The sequence below is a fragment of the Xiphophorus hellerii genome, chromosome 2 (assembly GCF_003331165.1).
Source record: "Xiphophorus hellerii strain 12219 chromosome 2, Xiphophorus_hellerii-4.1, whole genome shotgun sequence".
In the NCBI taxonomy this organism is placed as follows: domain Eukaryota; kingdom Metazoa; phylum Chordata; class Actinopteri; order Cyprinodontiformes; family Poeciliidae; genus Xiphophorus; species Xiphophorus hellerii.
In genome coordinates, this window is record NC_045673.1 from 28,882,923 (window position 1) to 28,901,869 (window position 18,947).

General features: G+C 39.1%; 1 protein-coding gene across 1 annotated transcript in view; it reads left to right on the forward strand.

Annotated features, from left to right (window-relative positions):
* Nucleotides 1-18,947, forward strand: part of cep290 (centrosomal protein 290) — a 67,714-nt gene that overhangs the window by 36,443 nt on the left and 12,324 nt on the right. Inside the window, 16 exon segments of the mRNA XM_032545902.1 lie at nucleotides 24-175; nucleotides 610-721; nucleotides 1,611-2,066; nucleotides 2,165-2,290; nucleotides 2,292-2,330; nucleotides 3,069-3,176; nucleotides 3,309-3,443; nucleotides 5,830-6,099; nucleotides 6,217-6,324; nucleotides 7,015-7,214; nucleotides 8,436-8,649; nucleotides 10,069-10,206; nucleotides 10,835-11,056; nucleotides 15,623-15,745; nucleotides 17,116-17,258; nucleotides 17,454-17,609. Of these exon segments, the coding sequence (XP_032401793.1) occupies nucleotides 24-175; nucleotides 610-721; nucleotides 1,611-2,066; nucleotides 2,165-2,290; nucleotides 2,292-2,330; nucleotides 3,069-3,176; nucleotides 3,309-3,443; nucleotides 5,830-6,099; nucleotides 6,217-6,324; nucleotides 7,015-7,214; nucleotides 8,436-8,649; nucleotides 10,069-10,206; nucleotides 10,835-11,056; nucleotides 15,623-15,745; nucleotides 17,116-17,258; nucleotides 17,454-17,609 (2,702 nt within the window).

Sequence of the window (18,947 nt, forward strand, 5' to 3'; positions counted from 1 at the left end):
TCCAATGCTTTGTTTTGCTCCAGCTGACCAAGATGAATGCGGAGGCCCAGCGGGTCGAGCGGGAGCTTAGAGATATGCTGGTGGACACCAGCAGCAAAGCCGCCAGCGACGCCGACAAGGCCAGGATCACAGAGCTGGAGAAGGCCGAGGCCGAGCTGCGCCTCGAGGTCTCCAAGTGCGTCTCGAAAGTGTCCCGTTGTTTTTCCGTTCTTGATTGCTGCTATCTTGACAAACGGCTGCTGACTTTGGTAATTAATTGCTGAGGTGAACATGTTTTTGCAATCCTCGCAAAGATAAGATGGTTCCTGACTGGACCTGGAGAATTTACCTTGGATAGGAATCAACGCTGATAGATTCATTGATATCATGACATTACCAGTCTCTTGTTAGGTTGTTGTTAAAACTGTAAAAAAAAAAGAAAAAAAAATTTGGATCGGTGCACCCATGCCTGTTAGAGACGTCTGCGTCCAGCTGAAACCCTTCAGGTTTAGTCTCACCTTTCGCCCTTTCTCATCATGCTGGTACTAAATCGTCTATCTTCACTTTTATTTATGAGTGAAGATAGATTAGAGAAATACCAAGCGGTGCGTGTGTATCTTTCTTCTGCAGGCTGCAAGAAGTCTCAGACGTGGCTTTGTCTCAGGTCTCCGCTCTGCAGGCCCGACACAAGTCCAAAGACATCGAAGTCGAGGCTTTAAGGAGACAAATACTGGATTACCAGGTAACCAGGAGTTGTTTTTGTATCAAAAAATGTTAAAAGTTGACAGTAATTTCAAAAATACAACTCAGTTATTTATGTAATTGGAAGACATTTTTGAGAATACTCAAACCCTCAATTGTAGTCTTTAAAAAGGTGAACACATAAAAATACAGTTAAAATAAATATTTTTTGCTCTACAGTTAATTCCTCATGAGGTAATTGGCCAGTGGATCTTAAAAAAAATTAAATAAATTAGAAGAAATATCCCCCATAATGAACAATGATAAGTACCGTATTTGTTTCCGGGCTTCCATCTCACAGAGGAGCCCTCCACCGCAGCAACTCCTCTAATTACTGCTGGCTAGTCCTTCAGACTAGGAGCTGAACGAGAGGCAGAGGGCCGAGCATGCCCTTCAGACTAGTCCTTCAGACTAGCCAGCAGTAATTAGCAAACACCTGGTGGAACTGCACATCATTATAGAGTTCTTTATCTTTGTATATTATGTATATACACATAACCTGCATCTTAACTCGAGTCGAGCAAATCTCAATCTCGTAATCTGTTGATGACAATGACAAATAAATCTTATCTTATCTTATCTTATTATAGGAGCTACATCTCAGTGTGATACTGGTAAAAATGTTGTTGAAGGGTTAATAGAGGAGCCATGTTGAGATGACTTCCTGAAGGTGGATTTTCAGAAGGAACAGGAGCTTCTTAAAGAGAAAGGGGCCCAATTTCAAATTACAAAGTCAAATGTCTTTAAGTGATATTTGATATATATACAGCATTTTAACATTGTAAAATGCTGTATATATGTCATATGCAGCATTTTTATTGTTTTGTTGCGCTATAAAATGCTATGTAGCTGGGAAAAACATAATACTAACCGTTCTCATTTTTCCTCAGTCTCAGTCGGATGAGAAGGCTCTGATTGCAAAGCTCCACCAACACATGGTGGCGCTGCAGCTCAGTGAGTCGGCGGCTCTGGGGAAGCTGGAGGCCGCCGCCTCTCACATACAGCGGCTGGAGGCCAACATGCTGCGTGCCGAGCAGCGGCTGGACGCCAGCGAGCGAGCGCTCTTCCTCGCCCGCCAGGAGGGCCGCCACCGCGCCACACACCTCCGCCAGACCGTCCAGGCGCTCCGCAGGCAGTTCGCCGGGGCGCTGCCCCTCCGGCAGCAGGAGAAGTTCTCTCTGGCCATGCTGAAGCTCCAGGAGGACCGAGCCAAAGCCCAGGAGGAGAGAAGGGCAGCTGAGAAGGAGAGGCGGAGGGCAGAGGGAAGAGCTCAGGAGCTGGAGGTGAGACTGGAAGGCCTGGAGGAGCTCATCTCTACTCTGAAGGACGTGAAGGGCGCCCACAAGGTCAGTGAGCGGGGGAAGAAAACCAAAAAAAACAAAAACATCTTCCGCTCTCATTGGGTTGTACTTGCTCGACTAAATTCTGCTTTTACCTGAAACAGGTAATGGAGTGGCACAAGAGGATGGAGGAGGCCCGCCTCCAGGAGCTGAGGAAAGGGAGGGAGCTGGTGGTCCAGAAGGAGGAGATCAGCTACCTGAAGAAGCTGGTGGAGGAGCAGGACCGCACAGGTCCGCTCGCTGGAGGAGGACATTGTCCAGCTCAACTCTGTGAGGACAAACCTTCTACAAGTTTACAAGCTCTTCTCAAACTCTGTTAAAAGAAAACTACTTTTTATAAATATCATACAGAGGGCTAGGTAGTATGGCATTAAAATTAAATCTCTGATTTTTTTTTTCTCACACCAGATGCGATTTCTGGTTTTATTAAGTTTTCTTTTCTTGCTTTCTTTTCTAAAAGAGAAATTACAAATGTCTTTTTTTAAATAAATCCTCTTGTGAGTTTTATGGCAGAGTATCAGAGTCAAGCTATGAGAATTTTTGTTTAATTACGAGAATATGGTAATAATATCTGCAGAATAAATTTTACCAGAAGAACGTCTTAAAATCACAAGAAACGAGAAAAGGTTTGGATAATTAATTTCTTGTTATTGTTTGTGTGGGGGTTCTCAGAAAATCTCTACATCATTCTCCTAATATAACAACTGTGATCTTGTAATATTATGACTTCATTCTCGTATTTAAAGAAAACAAATCTTAGCCCAACACTTACATTTGTCAGAATATGAAATAGAAGTTGAAAAACACGCTTATCAAACAAGATGGCTGCCGTGAACGTGCTGACATCACTCTGAACTATGGAAACCGCCTCCAAAAAAATTATATTTTCCAGAAATTAAATCAACTGAATGCTCAAACTGATGCATCTCCCAGGCCTGATTGTACATAAAACAAAATAACCCTTACTCATTGGCGAACACAGCGGTCTAACATTTTCATTCTAATAAGCTTCAGGAAGAGCGTCAGCTGGCGTGGGACCAGCGGGAGGTGGAGCTGGAGCGCCAGCTGGACCGCTATGAGAAGCAGCACACCGAGATTCTCAACAGCGCTGAGAAGGTAAAGCAAGACTTGGAAGGTTTATTGATGAAATGTTTCCATTTTGTTAAAAGCCAAACTTATTTTGTAAGAAACCAGTTGGACTCTAAACTTTAATCGATGTGTCTTCTCATTGTTTTGTTTTTTTGTTAGGTTAAGGAAGAGGAAAGGCCGCTCCCAGACCCAGCGCTGCCTCTGGCTCATCAGTTAGAGTTTGCTTTGGGTAAAATCAAAGAGCAGGTTCGCACCATCTTGGAGCTTCAGGGAACATGCAAAAGTTTGGACAAGGTAACCGATTCGGCCACAGCTCATGCGTACGGAGGACCAAAACTGATATAATTAGAAATAAAAGCAGAACTATATGAGACTCGTTAACTGAAACACACGTTCTGTCTTAGCATCCGCACAAAAAATAATAAAGTCTGGAGTTATAGCACTATTTTCTAATAAAGTTGCTAAACTTTAGCTCACTGATAAACTGGTCTCCATCTTAGAAAAAACTACTTCTTTGACAAAAATGTATTTAAAAAAAAGGAAAAACAACAAATATATATTTCTGCTTTTATTTTTATATCATCTTTGGTTCTCCATTCACACAATCAGGACACTTGACCCTTAAGAGATCTTTTAGCTACCATAATGCATCATTTTATTATTTGTAGGTTTTTTTAAGGAAAAATAGTTCAGAAATGAAAAACAAAATTGCTCGCTTCCTAAACTCTGCTGGTCATTTTTCCACCTTAAATGGGTAAAACCACGTTAATCTGAAATAAAAATATAAGATTATATTTATATATTTGAATTATTTTAACAATTTCAAGGCAGATTTATTTACATAGCTGCACTGATTTTTCTTTTCTACCATGTAGTCCAGAAAAGTCTTCTAAATGAGATTTTTAATATCAATTCGGGTTTTTTTTGTGGTTTTTTGGTGATACCTAAGGTTTAGTATCAGCCGATAAGCAATTCAATACAAAAACTAGGGCTGAATTGACTTAAACCGTTTCTTTTTTTTGAACACAGATATAAATGTACTAAATTACATTTTTTTATATATATATAATTCTGCTCACTTAAACACGCCAGTGCCTTCACAAGCTTGGTCAAAAATGGAAAAACTACTTTAATTTGTTCAGTTAGTGCAATCTGGAGTATAATAGCCAATGTAAAATAAATAATAAAGAAACTGACAAAAACAATAGGTTGACTATCTTGGTCTAACATGTGAAAATAAACTGCAACAAACCTTCTTTCAAATGGTTCAGAAAGTGTAACTAGGAATTCTAAATATAATGTGAAATAAATAAGGCATGATGTCACTCAAAGCACAAACCATAGAATTAGAATAGATCTGCCAATGTTCGTGTCAGTTTTTGTGTAGCTTAGCCAAATAGAGATAATGTAAACCAGTGGTCCCCAAACCTGGGCTGCGGACCGGTTCCGGTCCGTGGACCAATTGGTACCGGGCCGCGGAAGAAATAATTAAATATTTCCGTTTTATGTATTATTTGAGTCTGGAGGATCTTTTATTTTGAAAATCCTTTAACTGGATTCTCTCGGTTACGTCTTGCACGCCAACATTGAGCCCACAAGCAGTAAAATGAGTAAGAAACAGATCAGATGTCTTTGGAAAGTTTCTTTGTGAAGGGGAAAGGGCCCAGAGAAGAGACATGAGAATGGATTTATCCCGGTAGGTGATTCCCACATTCCAAGCTCTGCATGATATGGTGACCGGCTTGTTAATGAGGCAATGAAGCTTCAAACTGCTTCGCCATGTAGAGACCATGAGCACCCTGTGCATAAGCAACATTTCTGGTGTTATTGTCTCTTATCACTCCCAGATGGGACCGTCTCGTTGCAGAGAAACCAACTCAGGGCTCCCATTAGTCGTTATCGTGAGTTAAAATTTTCACGAAAGTAAAATGTTTGTTTTTGTGGCGCATTCTGTATCTTATTTTGAAGGGATATGTAAACGTTACCATAGCGACCAGAGTCAGAGAGCGTTAGGGCAGTGGTCAAGATCAGATGAGAGGAGTGGAGCTTGTGAGTTTTAGGTCTGGTTAATTTAAGGATTGTCGGCCGATTTTGTGACCACACACAACACAAGCTGATAAAAGTCCAATTGGTTCGATCGGTTCGTGTGTCCAGCCACACGGCAGGAGCAACACACTACACACCACAAACCGATTCCACTCACGAACATCCCAATTCCAGAAGAAAATCCAGTAAAACCCCCAACATATCATACGTGAATTTAGAATAATCAAACAGTAGCGATAGTTTGTGGACTCATTTTAAGCGATAAAAGACATAACAAAGAGAAAAGGCGTTTGATAAAACACGGCAGGAGCAGCCGCTCTATTTGCACTATGATTTGGAGGTGTTGTGTTTTTTCATAGTTAACATTTTTAACTGAATAAGCATAACCATATATAATATAATATATATACATAAACATATATATAATATATTGCTGCAGCAAAATTGCCAAGTCTTGACCGGTCGCGGTAATAAAAAGGTTGGGGACCACTGATGTAAACAACTGATGCAATGGGTAATTTTTAAAAGAAAATCAGAGCTACATTCGAATCTTCTCTTAAGGGTTAATTGACTGTTTTGGACGATCGAATTGTTCATGCTTGGATCTCTACTTTAAAACTTTGTCAATAAACAGAAACTGAAAGAGAGCGAAGTGGCTCTGTTGAAAGCAGAGCAGAACATTGTGTCGAGGGACAAGGTGATCAACGAGCTGCGTCTCCGGCTCCCGGCGGCCGCCGACCGCGAGCATCTGCTTGCTGACCTCAGAAAGAACGAAGAGGACCAGCCGAGCAGTCAGGCTTCCCTCAAGCTGGCGCACCAGACCATCAAAGATCTCCAAAGTCGACTCGACAAGAAGGAGGATGTGCTGAAGAAATACCAAAACCAGATGGCTCAGGCCAGACAGGTGAAACTATGATGTTGAATGATGAGTAGAAAGGATTTACTTTTGTAAAAAGAAAAAAGAAAATCTCTGGACACTCCACTGTTTTTCATTCCTTCCCTCACACACTGTTGGCCCTAGGATCAAGAGGAGATGATAAAAAGACATCAGGAAGAGTTGAGAATATTACATCAGAAGCTGGACTTGCACACAGACACCTCTCTGGATCAGTTCAAACAGACAGCAATGGTACGTTCAGGCTCTCCGTTTAAAACGACTTACGCTTTCTGAGTTAAAACCCAACTGCCAACAACGTCTTAGTAGGGCAGTGTTATGTAACATGGACTTTTATGAGCTTTTCATCATGTTATAATGTTATTCCCTCATCAAGAACATACCTGGAGTGTTGCCTTGATTATTTTTCAGCGAAAAGCTGGTTAAAAATGCTAATATAGGGTTAATACAGGAGCGCTGTTGTGACGACTTCCTGAAGGCGGAGTTTCAGAAAGAACAGGAGTTTCTTAAAGAGACACCGGCCTAATTTCAAGGTTTTAAATTACAAAGTCACATTTAATTTACGTCATGTTTGTCATATAACAAGGGAGCAGTTAAAGACTGAGAAGTGAATTCAATAAGATGGTCAAGAAAAAGTACAATTATAAAAAAAAGAAATGGTCTAAGGAGTGTTCCCTGAGATACCCCAAAACTCAAATCACACCACTTACTATTTTGAGCACTCCTAATTATTAAGAATTTGCTGCAATGCACCATATTTTATAGCATTTTTATAACGACTCAAAGGTAATTTGTGCTATAAAAAGCCACTTGACATAAAAACTAAGGTATTTATTTAGTCTCTAAACACTTGCTAAACAGTTTAAGGCATGTATTTTTTAAGGAAGCAACTATTGGGTTTAAAATTGCCCTCTTTGTGTTCAGGAGTTGATGAAGAAGCCCGCTATCAGAGTGCCAACACCTAAACACCTGGAGCGCCTGGCTGAGTTGGAGCAGACGGTGGCTGAGCAGGATGCGTCACTCAGCTCTGTCACAGAGAAGCTGAAGCTGACCGCAGCCGAGCTGGAGCAGCACCGGATCGCCATGGAGATGCAGGCTAAGAAACATGCTGAGGAGATGGCAAAGTAATCAGCCACCACTAATCAGTTTTTACAGTGAGCTGTCATATGTTACACTTTTACATAAAAAAACATAGATGTTTTTCAGTGAGTACATTAATATGAGACAACATAAATTGGCTCAACATTTTGACACAAAAATACATGTAATATATATACACACACATATATTCAGCACTGTTAATCCAACTCCTTTGCTTTTGCTTTTTTTTAAAGTTCAGTAAAGTAAGCGAAGTTAAGTAATGTCAACCATTTTCTATAGAAGGTCAAAGACAATCTTTTGCCCTGGTTCTGTGCATTGCAGGGAAGAATCTCTGCTTTGATTCAAAGAACGTTGATCCAGCTGTCTTGTTTTTTCTCAGATGCGGAGTGGAAAATTAGATTTGGATTTTTCACTCAATTTAAGCTTCTCACCCTTTTTTTAAGCAGATAGAACCAACTAATGTGAGACTTTGAGGGGAAAAAAGATTATTTAGACCACTTAACTTAGGGTAAATGAAAAGACCAGGTCTTAAGAGGTCAGGAGAAAATCAGATTAAAGAGGGTCATCTAAAGTTCAGTAGAACACCGGGACACAGTTGTCAGGCATTGGAGAGCGAGCACTGAAGCACATATTGGTAAACACAAAATTCTAACAATGCATTTGGAATAAATCGCAGAACAACACAACTAATTAATCAGATATATAATCAGCCATCTTTGTTCAGATTTAAATCCTGCGGAGAACCTGACCAGTGGGCCAAGGAAAATATTAGACGATAAAAAAACGATTTTATAAGTACCGTACTACATAAAATTGTGCTTTTATTTTTCTCATCTAAAGAACATAAAGTAGAATGTTATTATTTTTTCCTCAATTAATTGGAACAAAATGAGTCATCTAACTTTTACAAAGGAAAAAATATAAATATTGTAAGATGAGGTCAACTGACGGAGCTGGGAAATGAAAGTTTGGTAGCTTGCTTAAACATATAAAGCAGATAGTTTGAAGCTACAAAACCTTTAATTACTTTTAATTGAAAAAACATGCATATAATCACTGCCTTTATAATTTAAAGCCTTTCCATTTCTTTTTAGCTTTAGTAAGAGCCACAGTGGAAGGGCCAAAGAGCCACATCTGGTTCCAGAGCCACTGGTTGCAGTTAAAATGTACATATGAAGCAACATTTTTGTGGACCAGGGATTTACTTCTAGTTATGATGCTAACAAAGGGGGGATTTGTTCCAGGCTGGAGGAGAACTACGTTGCCCAGGTGAAGGCTCTGAGCGGTGAGGTGGAGGACAGGAGCAGCCAGCTGGCTCAGATGGAGAAGGAGATGAGCTTCCTGCGCTCAGAGCTGGAAGCACAGAAGGAGGCCAATGTTCGCTCCCCGAGCAACACCATGAAAAACCTGGTGGAACGCCTCAAAGCACAACTCACTCAGAAGGAGAAACAGCTCAAGGTCTTTTACCAGTTTTTCTTTTTTACTTAAATTGTGTGACTTATTGCCGATGTGGTCTTCTACTTGATATGTAGGAATTGATAGCTAGAGTATTGTACAGTGAATCTGGAAGGTTTTCACAACACTTTATTTCATTTTTTGTTTTCCAGCCTTATTCTCAATTGTGTTAAATGAAAGGGTAGTGTTATGTGTTATGCAGTTCAACCAGATGTTTGCTAATTGCTGCCGGCTAGTCTGAAGGAGCTGAGTGTAGAGTCGCAGGGAAGGGCTGCACTGTGAGGCAGAAGCTCGGAAACTGCATCTCTGAGGAGGAGCTGCACCTCGAAGGCGGGGCTAGTCCCACCCAGTCATTTTTCGCAGCTCTGTGGTTGCCATGGGAGATTAAAGGATTCCTCAAATGGGCATGAAATAATCAGGACAACACTGCAGATATGATTTTGATGAGGGATTCATATATTAGCATGATGTAAAACTGAATAAGTTGATTTCACATAATACTGCTGCTTTAATCTTTTTCCATCAGTTTTTCACACAAATACTCCATTTTGAGAATCTGGAAAACTAAAATTTTGAGTGTTACGCAAATTTATTAAAAGAAAAAGAAGAAATCACATTTACACCAGTATTCACATCCACCTAATTAGGCAGTTTGGTTTGTTCTTCTCTAATGCTTCTGGATCTTTGTTCCTCAAGACAATCCTCTCTCAGACATTTACAGTCAATTCCTTTGATGTCCTCTTTAGTGTTTGACCTCTGTCAACTGAGTGGCCTTAATTATATAGACAGATGTGTGCCTTTCCAAATCAAGTCCAGGAAACAGGATTTATCACAGGTGGATTCTGTTTAAGTTGCAGAAACATCTTGAGGATTATCAGTGGATCAACAAAGGCTTTGAAAACTTAATGAAATCCAATTTCTTGGTTTTCTGATTTTAATAAATTTGCAAAACGCTCCAAAAAGTTCTTCCACGTTGCCATGATAAAAGGGGTATTCGTGTGGAGAATTATTGAGGGATAAGTTTTAATTCAATACAATTTTGGAGTAAGGCCATAACACAACAAAATCTGGAAAAAGTGAAACGACGTGAACGCTTTCCGGATGCACCTTAATCGAATATTTTCGAGGCATGTCCTGTGTTTTGTTTTGGCTTCAAAGTTAATCAATTTAGTGAACAAAAAGCAGAGATGTTGCTGCTAGAGGTTGCAGCTGTGTGAAACCGATGTGGCCAGACAAGGCCAGTACAAAAATTCTTGGCGTATCACAGCTAAAATGATTGTGTTTTACTTTTGTGTTGATTGAAGAAGATGACTCCGTATGCCTTTGTTCGAATCATACGTGACTCGCTGGGCACCGCCAAGGATCAGGCCACCTTTATTGCATTACTGAACACCAAGGTCTGTTTGTTTCATCTCCTGTCAGGCTCTCAGCAAGGCTCTGTTGGAGCTGCGGGCCGAGATGACGTCAGCTGCAGAGCAGCAAGTCATAGCTAACGCTGCCCAGAAAGAGCAGAGTCTCAATGTTCAGGTGCTGGTGGACAAACACACCAAAGACCTGAAGGTAAGATCAAAGGGTTTTTTTGTTGTCGTTTGTTTTCTTTTAATCATATGTCGTGGTTTCTTTCCTGTTGATGTAATCAGCAAAGATGAAGCTTTGTTGGATGTTTTAAGTCTTACAAATTGGCATAATGGTTAGAAAGCAGGACCTCTACAAAGCAGCTGTAATTGAATCGTACCTGCTGACAGGCTGCAGTAGATGCTTCTGGTTTCTATGGAAATTACATTTGCGATTTTAATGGATTTAAAGGACCGTCTGCATCAATTGGAGCGGCCAGTAAGGTGACGGATGGTAACCTCTGTTTAAAAGCAAGTGCTTAAGTTGAGATGGTTATTTTTATTTTATTTTTTAAATACAAATTTTCCCTTAAAATTTTTATTTTAAATAAAATTTTAATTTAAAAATATTTATTTTATTTATTTTTATTAGAGAATTGCAATAACTCTCTAATAAGAGAGTTAGAATTTGAAGAATTTTTAATTTATATGAGTTACAAACATTTATTTTTTTCCAAATATTCATCCAAATATTTCTCTTTTACAAATGAAAAATATGATAAAAACTGGATTCAAAAGGAAAATTTTCAGCTCAAGAATTAAGATCTTATGTATTTTTTATTTTTTTTTTGTAGACACGGGTACAGGAACTGAACGAAGAACTTCAAGCTGCGAAGGATTCGGCCAAAGCAGCCAGGAGCAGAGAGAACGTTCTGAAAGAGGAGGTCGAAGGACTAAACCAAGACTTCCAGAGATATCAAAGAACTCAGAGACGACTGCAGGCCGAAAAAGCAGAGAGAGAGCAAGAAGTGGTGGAGCTCAAGCAGCAAGTAAAGAGGCTCACCAGCACCATGCAGGTACGTAGCTCTACGCACTGAATCACGTTGAGTCACACTGAATCTTCTTTTTTGTTTGTTTTTTAATTTATGCTTTGGATCATCAATGTAATTTTGACAGCAGAAATAGCCTGAATAAAAAAAAAAAACAAAACAGTTTTTATAGAGATGCATCAATCCAGTATTTATAAAAAACAATTCTAGATTGCATATTGGTGGCAATATGCCCGATCTACAGTATAAGAGCAAATCTATTCAGTCTAATTCTATGCTTTGTACTTTCAGCGTTGTCATGCTTTATTATTTATTTTACATTGGATTTAGATTTCCTAATTGAACTTTTTAAACCATTTGAAGGAAAGTTTGTTGTAGTTTATTCTTTAAATAAACTACCTTTTTGATCAAGGTAGTCAGTCTATTGTTTTTGTTAGTTTCAGGTTCTGTTGTATATATTTTACATTGGCTGTTCTACTCCTAATTGCAGTGACTGAGCAAATTAGTTGTTTTTTCATGTTTGACCAAGCTTGTGAAGCTGTTAGTGGATTAAGTGTGCTGTACTGATGCAGAGTTATCAAATACATTTGTAATTCATTTGTAATTCAGTATACTTATCTCTGTGTTTCAAAAAGAGAAATGTTCCAAGTCAATTCATCACCTCTTTTTTTTTATCAGATCTGTATCAGTCAATACTAAATATAAATATTGTATCAGAAGTGAAAAAAGTGGATCGGTGAACCCCTAGACTATGAAATGTATTTATTAGGGGACAAAAGCAACATGGTGTAGGCTAAACAAATCTCAAAATGCAACACATCATCCCCTGATCTAAAGACAATCAAAAGCTAGATGAGAAATAATGTCATTAACATCTGTCACTTTGGAACGGCTTACAAAGCCGTTGCTAAGGCTTTCGGACTCCAACGAGAGCCATTATACACAGAATAGCGATGTTCCGAGGACTGGCAGAACTACTAGAAATACTCCGATCGCATTTCAACATCCCAGAATAACATCTATGGTACTTCAAGCCTCACTTGCTTCAGTTAGGGTCAGTGTTCACCATTAACCAATAAGGTAATGTCATCCATGGGAGAGTGCCAGGGCAAAAACCACTTGTGACTAAAGGCAACATAAAGGGCTCGTCTTATATTTGCTGGTTCTGATTTGTTCCTGCAGATTTTTGTTCATAATTGTTCTTTGTTTTGTTTTGTTGAGTCATTGCATGTTTGGACAATTATTCCCTCTGTGTTATGACACTGTGTAGCCGGAAGGATTTTTCCTGCTGCTGTTTACTTTTGGGCAATTGTGATGATGCATAACCGTAGCAACAATTTAATGTTTTTTACAACTGAGAGCCGCTTGATCAGCATCTCAAAAGCTCGTGTCGTACCTGAATCATGACCTTGAACCCCAGAGGAGTTGAAAAGAAAGTTTCATGGACGCAGAGGAGGACCAAAGAGCAGAAAGAGAAAAAGAAAGTTCCCCTCCATCTGTCAGAATGGGTAAGGTTCATATCCCCTACTCCAGGGGTGTCAAACTCCAGTCCTCAAGGGCCAGTATCCTGCACCTTTTCGATGTGCCTCTGCTGCACCACACCTGAATAGAATAATTGGGTAAATACCAGGACTCTTGAGAACTTATCTACACAAAGAGGAGGTAATTAAGCCATTTCATTCCAGTGTTTTGTACCTGTGGCACATCTAAAAACTGCAGGACACCGGCCCTTGAGGACTGGAGTTTGACACCTGTGCCCTACTCCAACATCTCTCTGCCCGGCTTCCTAACCATACGGCCAGACAGAGATTTAAAGAGGAGTGGCAAAAGCAAAGGAGATGGATTAGCAGTACTTGCTAACAACTGATTGTGTCTTCCAGAGTGTATTACTGTGGAATGTTGTCTCTGCTCTCTGCAAACTGAGCTGTTAGCGTGACATGATAGTCATGAGGCTGGCATACAACAAACCATTCACCATGACTATTTGAATGATATGAGTTATGACAACATTTATTTGTCATATGTGGAATTATGTGGAACAAGACAAAAGTTGAAAATTTTGAAAGGTGTGGCTCCTGATATATTTAGCTAACAACATTTTAGAAAGATAACAACCTATGGACAACCAAGCCTTGTGGCTGTATTGTAATAGTTTGCTACTGTCTTCCATTTTCGGGACCTTGAAAACTTGCCATAACAGATGGAGCAATGAATTCTGGTCTTTATCTGAAACGTCCAATGATTCTTGACTTTAAGGTTCGATTGGGGATCAAAATTGCAAAATTTCTTACATTTTCAGCTGCTGCGGATCGCTTTCACACTGCACTGCGTCAGACAATCTAAACCTTTTACAAAACCTGTTACCGAGAACCACTGAAGGAAACAGCCTGAAAAACTGAAGAGATGAGTACGACCTCCCTCTTCACGCATTGTAAACAAAACTGGAGCAGGATTTTTCTATCGTCTTTGGTTTTGTAGAAAACAACAAGACATTTCTCCCTCTAGTGCTAGACTCGTACAGTTGTTTGGTTTGTATTTACCCAGAATGCCCTGCGCTGTAATTTGCTTCCTGTTTTGGGAGCGGTCTCCAGTCTGCTTGCTTCCATATTCACATTCAAACTGCACCATAGTTCACTTTAATAGAACCGAGACCGAGGATTTTTAGGCGGACCACAGTTTGCATTTTTGATCCGGATCAGAGTTCGTTGTGCATTCACACCTCTGCAAACAAACCAGACTCTCTAGACAAATGAACTAGAGTCTAATTAAAACGGACTGGTGTGAATGCACCTTTAGTTTAAAGGCTTTTTGATTAAACAACACAAGGACAGTCCAGCAAGTCCACCTCTGAACGGTTTGATAAATGAATGTTTTTACGTGGCCATAAATCTGTAAGAGGAAAAGTCCTTATTCAAGGCACTCTGTGTTTGTCTCTGGCTCTTAGTTAGAACTCTTGCCTGTTACGTCCTAGATTTCAGCGTGATATATTGGACAGCACCCACCAACAGCCAACATTGTCATAGCATCATGTTGGAAAGTGATTAAAATCCTCTGACTCCTGTTCAGCATTCAGATGTTGAAATAGGATAGAACGTTGATATGGGAGTCATGCCACGCCTGTTAGGCTCGTCTGACAGCCAGCAGGAAAAAAAGACGTGGAGGAATGTGTCAAGAAAGAATGATGACATTTCTTTAGAGGTTTAAGATAAACAGCAGCCAGTTTTTGGGTTGATTTCATTATCTGGGAGCTTGCTTACTTGTTTCTCAAGAACAGTTGGAGGTCAGACGGTTGTATACGCCCAGAATGAGAGTAAAAGTTGTTTCTTTATCAGAGTGGAATTTATATAAGCCAACCCAATTCTTAGTTTTACAGAATTTGGAATGTGGGTTTTTTTTCTAATCTATAGTCAAAACTACACATACAGTGCTATTATTTAATTTATTTATTTATTTTTTTGTCTTTTAACAAGTTGAACCTCCATGACTTGGTATTCATGACCATCAACAAACGTTTGATGGTCAAACATTCTGGCTGAATATTGTTGTTCAAAATTGTTTGAGCCATTCGGGTTTGTTTTCTGACTAAATCTGAATTTTAGGTATAGTTTGCAAGTATCCAATCGGGTTAAGGTCTATATATATACAGTATATATACAGTACAGACCAAAAGTTTGGACACACCTTTTAATTCAATGAGTTTCCTTTATTCTCATGACTATTGACATTGTAGATTCACACTGAAGGCATCAAAACTATAAATAACACATGTGGAAATATGCACTAAACAAAAAAGTGTAAAACAACTGAAAATAGCCCTTATATTCTAGTTTCTTCAAAGTAGCAACCTTTTGCTGTGATTACTGCTTTGCACACACTCTGCATTTTCTTGATGAGCTTCAAGAGGTAGTCACCTGAAATGGTTTTCACTTCATAGGTCAACCTGCCCTGTCAGGTTAATAAGTGGGATTTCTTGCCTTATAAATAGTCATGAAAATAAAGAAAACCCATTGAATTAAAAGGTGTGTCCAAACTTTTGATCTGTACTATATACTGTATATATATATATATATATATATATATATATATATATATATATATATATATATATATATATATATATATATAGTCATAAGATTTTAATTCATGGCACGGTTGGTATTGTTACTTTTTTTTAACAAATTTTTTCTGTGGTGGTTCCAGAAAAGCAGCAATAAATATTAGTGTTTTTAAAAATACAATTAAATTTGCTGTTTAGTGCTAAGACTGTGCTACATCACGTACATCACATCTTGAGGTAGCCTATTCATTAATCCAGATTGTTTTTTTGTTTGTTTTATTATAAGTGCATTTGTGATAGCACGTTTTTAATATATAGCTGTAATTTTGCCCACATTCGGATAAGAGAAAAATTGTGATGAAGTCAAACTTGAGCAGCCAGTTCTTGTTTTTTTTTGTTTTTTTAAAACATCCTTAAAGTTGTTGTATAAGCAATCACTTTGAATAATTATGAAGCAGGCAGTAAACTTTTGTCTGTGTGTATAAATAATAATGAACATTTAACGAGCGATGATTTTTTTTTCTCCTGTTGCTCAGAATCAGACAGAGGCAGATGGGAAAGGAGCCATCATAGAGAATCTGCAGAAGAAGATCAGGAGGCTGGAGTCAGACCTGGAGAAACGGAACGACGTAAAAAACACCAAAGATGATCATGGGAAGGTGTGAACTGTCAGGATTTGAATTTTTGTGTATTTATTTTGAGTTTTTGTGTTGTCCTGTCTTCCCCTTGATTGTTCCCAGGTGTGTGTCGTTCTGTGATTACCCTCTGTGCATTTATCCCCACCTGTGTCCTTTGTTCCTCGTCGGGTCCTTGTCTAAGCTGTCGTTTGTTTGCGTCAATTCTGTCTAGCTGTGCTTTCCTTGTCCTTTGTTGCTCCAGTGCTACCGACGTTGAGCCCTGGCTTCAGCTCAGTCATGCTGCCTGGCTGTGGACTATTTGGTTTTGTCTGGACTGTGTCATCGTGGATCTGTATTCATCATTAAATCACCATCTGTTCTCATTTTATCTCAAGAGTCTGTGTCATCACCTTCCACCACACATCATGATCTGAACACCGTGTCCTCTATATTTCATTGCCGTTGAGCAAAAATATTATTCTATCATTTTTAGTCATTTTTGTTATTTTATTATTTATCAACTCTTTTGACAATCCTTCTCCTCTGTCTGGGGTTTTATGGGTACATTAAAGTGAAAAGTTTAGAGTTTAGATTGTACCTAAAAACGTCTATTCCAACCTGACTAGTTATTTCCTAATTATAGGCCTGAGCCCGAAGTAAACCCGACATATTATTTCAATTAAGATTTTACTGCTTTTGTTTCTACACCACCATCAACAAACTTATTACCAGTTTAAGTAAGCAGTGTAGCTCCTCCCGTTTTTAGCTTTTGTGCAATGTCTCCCAGCTCCATCTTGTTGCTTGTTGTAACCACAGAGTGAGTCTAGTGTAATTCATCTGGGATGTGATTGATAGGAGCAGAGCCGCGGGCACATGGAGTAAGCTGTACTTGTTACACTCTGGTTTAACTTCTGCACTCTACTGACTTTCTTTATTTCCTCAACATTTTAAAATAGAATTTAATTTAAGTGATATATCAGTGTATTGTATCAATATTGGATTGGTCTAATCTCTGCCTTTTTTAATGTCTTATTCACCACATTTACCATCAGTTGCTATTAGGCAGTGTTTTTTCTACACAAGCTGTGTCACAAACATCAGTGGACTTTGATAATTCAGCTCCATTTACTTACAGGTTTGATCAATTATACAGGACCAAATTTAAATGTATTTAAATGTGGATAAATTGTCTCAGCCTGTGTAGACTCTGTTAAGTTTTTTAAGGATTTGAACTTTCTTTTGCATCCAGTTTGAGAATTAGACTAGCAAACATTTTATATCCCCGCATTTAGCATTCTCAAATAGCTTCATGAAACTTACACCTCTGTTAGCTCAGGAGTTTAGGTTAAATCCAAGAACCTCGTCATGTATGTTTGTCTGTTTAGCTGATGCAAAACCCGTTTCTCCAACAGACCAAAGATGAAATTGTTCGGTGGGAGGAGAGCAAAAGATGGCAGGCTAGAATGGAAAAAGTGAAGAATTCCCTGAAGGAGAAGGAACGAGATAACGAATCGTTGTCGAAGCAACTCGCCACTCTTAAAGATCTTTATGGCAGGTCAGCGTTCGTACATCATACATCTGGTATGCACAGCGCCTAGATTTGCTATAGTTATGCTGATGACTGATTTATCACTCCCTATGTTCCTGTTTAGAATCAAAAAGGTGCTCGATGATCACTGTTGTACATCATTCAGACGGCTTGCTCTGTCTTTTTCATCCATCGGCCCTGTGTGCTTTTGTTTGCTTGCAGATTGGAGCAGGAGAAGGCTGCGCTGCAGAAAAAGCTGAAAGCTCGAGGTGTGACCGCCGACCAGGTGGTGGGGGTACGAGCCAATGACATGGAAAGGCAGATAGAGGAGTTGAAGAAGAAGAATTCTGAGCTGGAAACCCAGATTGTAACCATAAAGTATGTACATAGATGAGGCTACATTAGACTTGATGTTCACTTTGATTGTGTCAGCTCTGGTGTTGACTGAATTCAACTATCCTGATAAGTTAAAAGTCATTTTTATGTTTGTCATCGTAAAAATCATTTTAAAAAATCAATAATTCATTAAGAAATTACCTAAATGTTCTCAGATGAACAAGTCTGCATCTGTAATAATATACAATTATCTCAATATCCCAAGATGAAATGCTTTTGGAAAACCAAAAAAACAAATTTCAAGGTGCCAAATTGTGAAGTCAAATTTCTTTAAAGTTATGTTTGATATATAGATCATGTTTATAATAACTGAAGGTAACATAGTTACCTTACTTGACTGTGCTGTAAAAAAGCACTACATGCCTGGAAAGTATATAACACTGCCCCTTTTATAAATACAAATCCAATAACTGTCAGACTGGTTTTAATCCACTTCCTTGAGTCAATGCTTTGCAGAACCAGCTTTTTTTGGGCATGTCACTCCCACCTTTTCACATCTAGAGACTAATATTTTTGCTATTACTTGTCTGCTTTGAAATCAAACTTAAATTATATAAAATTATATCTTAAATTATATAAAAAAGTGTTACTTATTAACATAAATAGTTGGACGGAGGCAGCTGAGATATTTCTGATTCCTACTAAAGCAGCTGATCATTTATCCGACAGGAGTTTTTGTACTTCCGGAAGGGCTCCGGTTTCCAAACTTGTCGGTCAGACAGCTTTATTGGTCCCAGCTGCCTCCTCAGAGACCCGGAGGCTCTACAGATGACCTTTAGAGACAACCTTTACTCGCCTCTGGAGCCGACGTCGCTGATAGATTTGTAGATTCTCATTAAGCTGCAAGAGCAGACTGAAGGCCGCTTGTGACGCAGACGTCGGAGGTCAGGGAGGCGACGTTTAACGTTCTGCGTGTCAGCGTTTCAGACGGATGTTCCACACGCTGCGCTCCGCTCTGATATCTGCAGACTGAAGAGTTTGACGCCGAACACCACAATGCCGCTAACGTGGCGAGGTCAAACGTTTGACAGGACCCTAATTTAACATTTGACTCGGACTCAATTGTGCCGCCTGCTGACAGACGTTGAGTTGAACGTCCACGCTGCATGTTCAGAGACTTGATATTATGAACCATATGAAAGAGTGAGACAGTTTTGGAATTTGATGTACTGTGACATCTTAATGAATCAGAATATTGTTGAATGATCAACAAATTAGACACAGTGAGATATTTCAAGCATTTATTTCTACTAATTTTGATAACTATGATCTATAGCTAATAAAAAAATCTATATTTGTCTTCTAATAAACTCATAACCT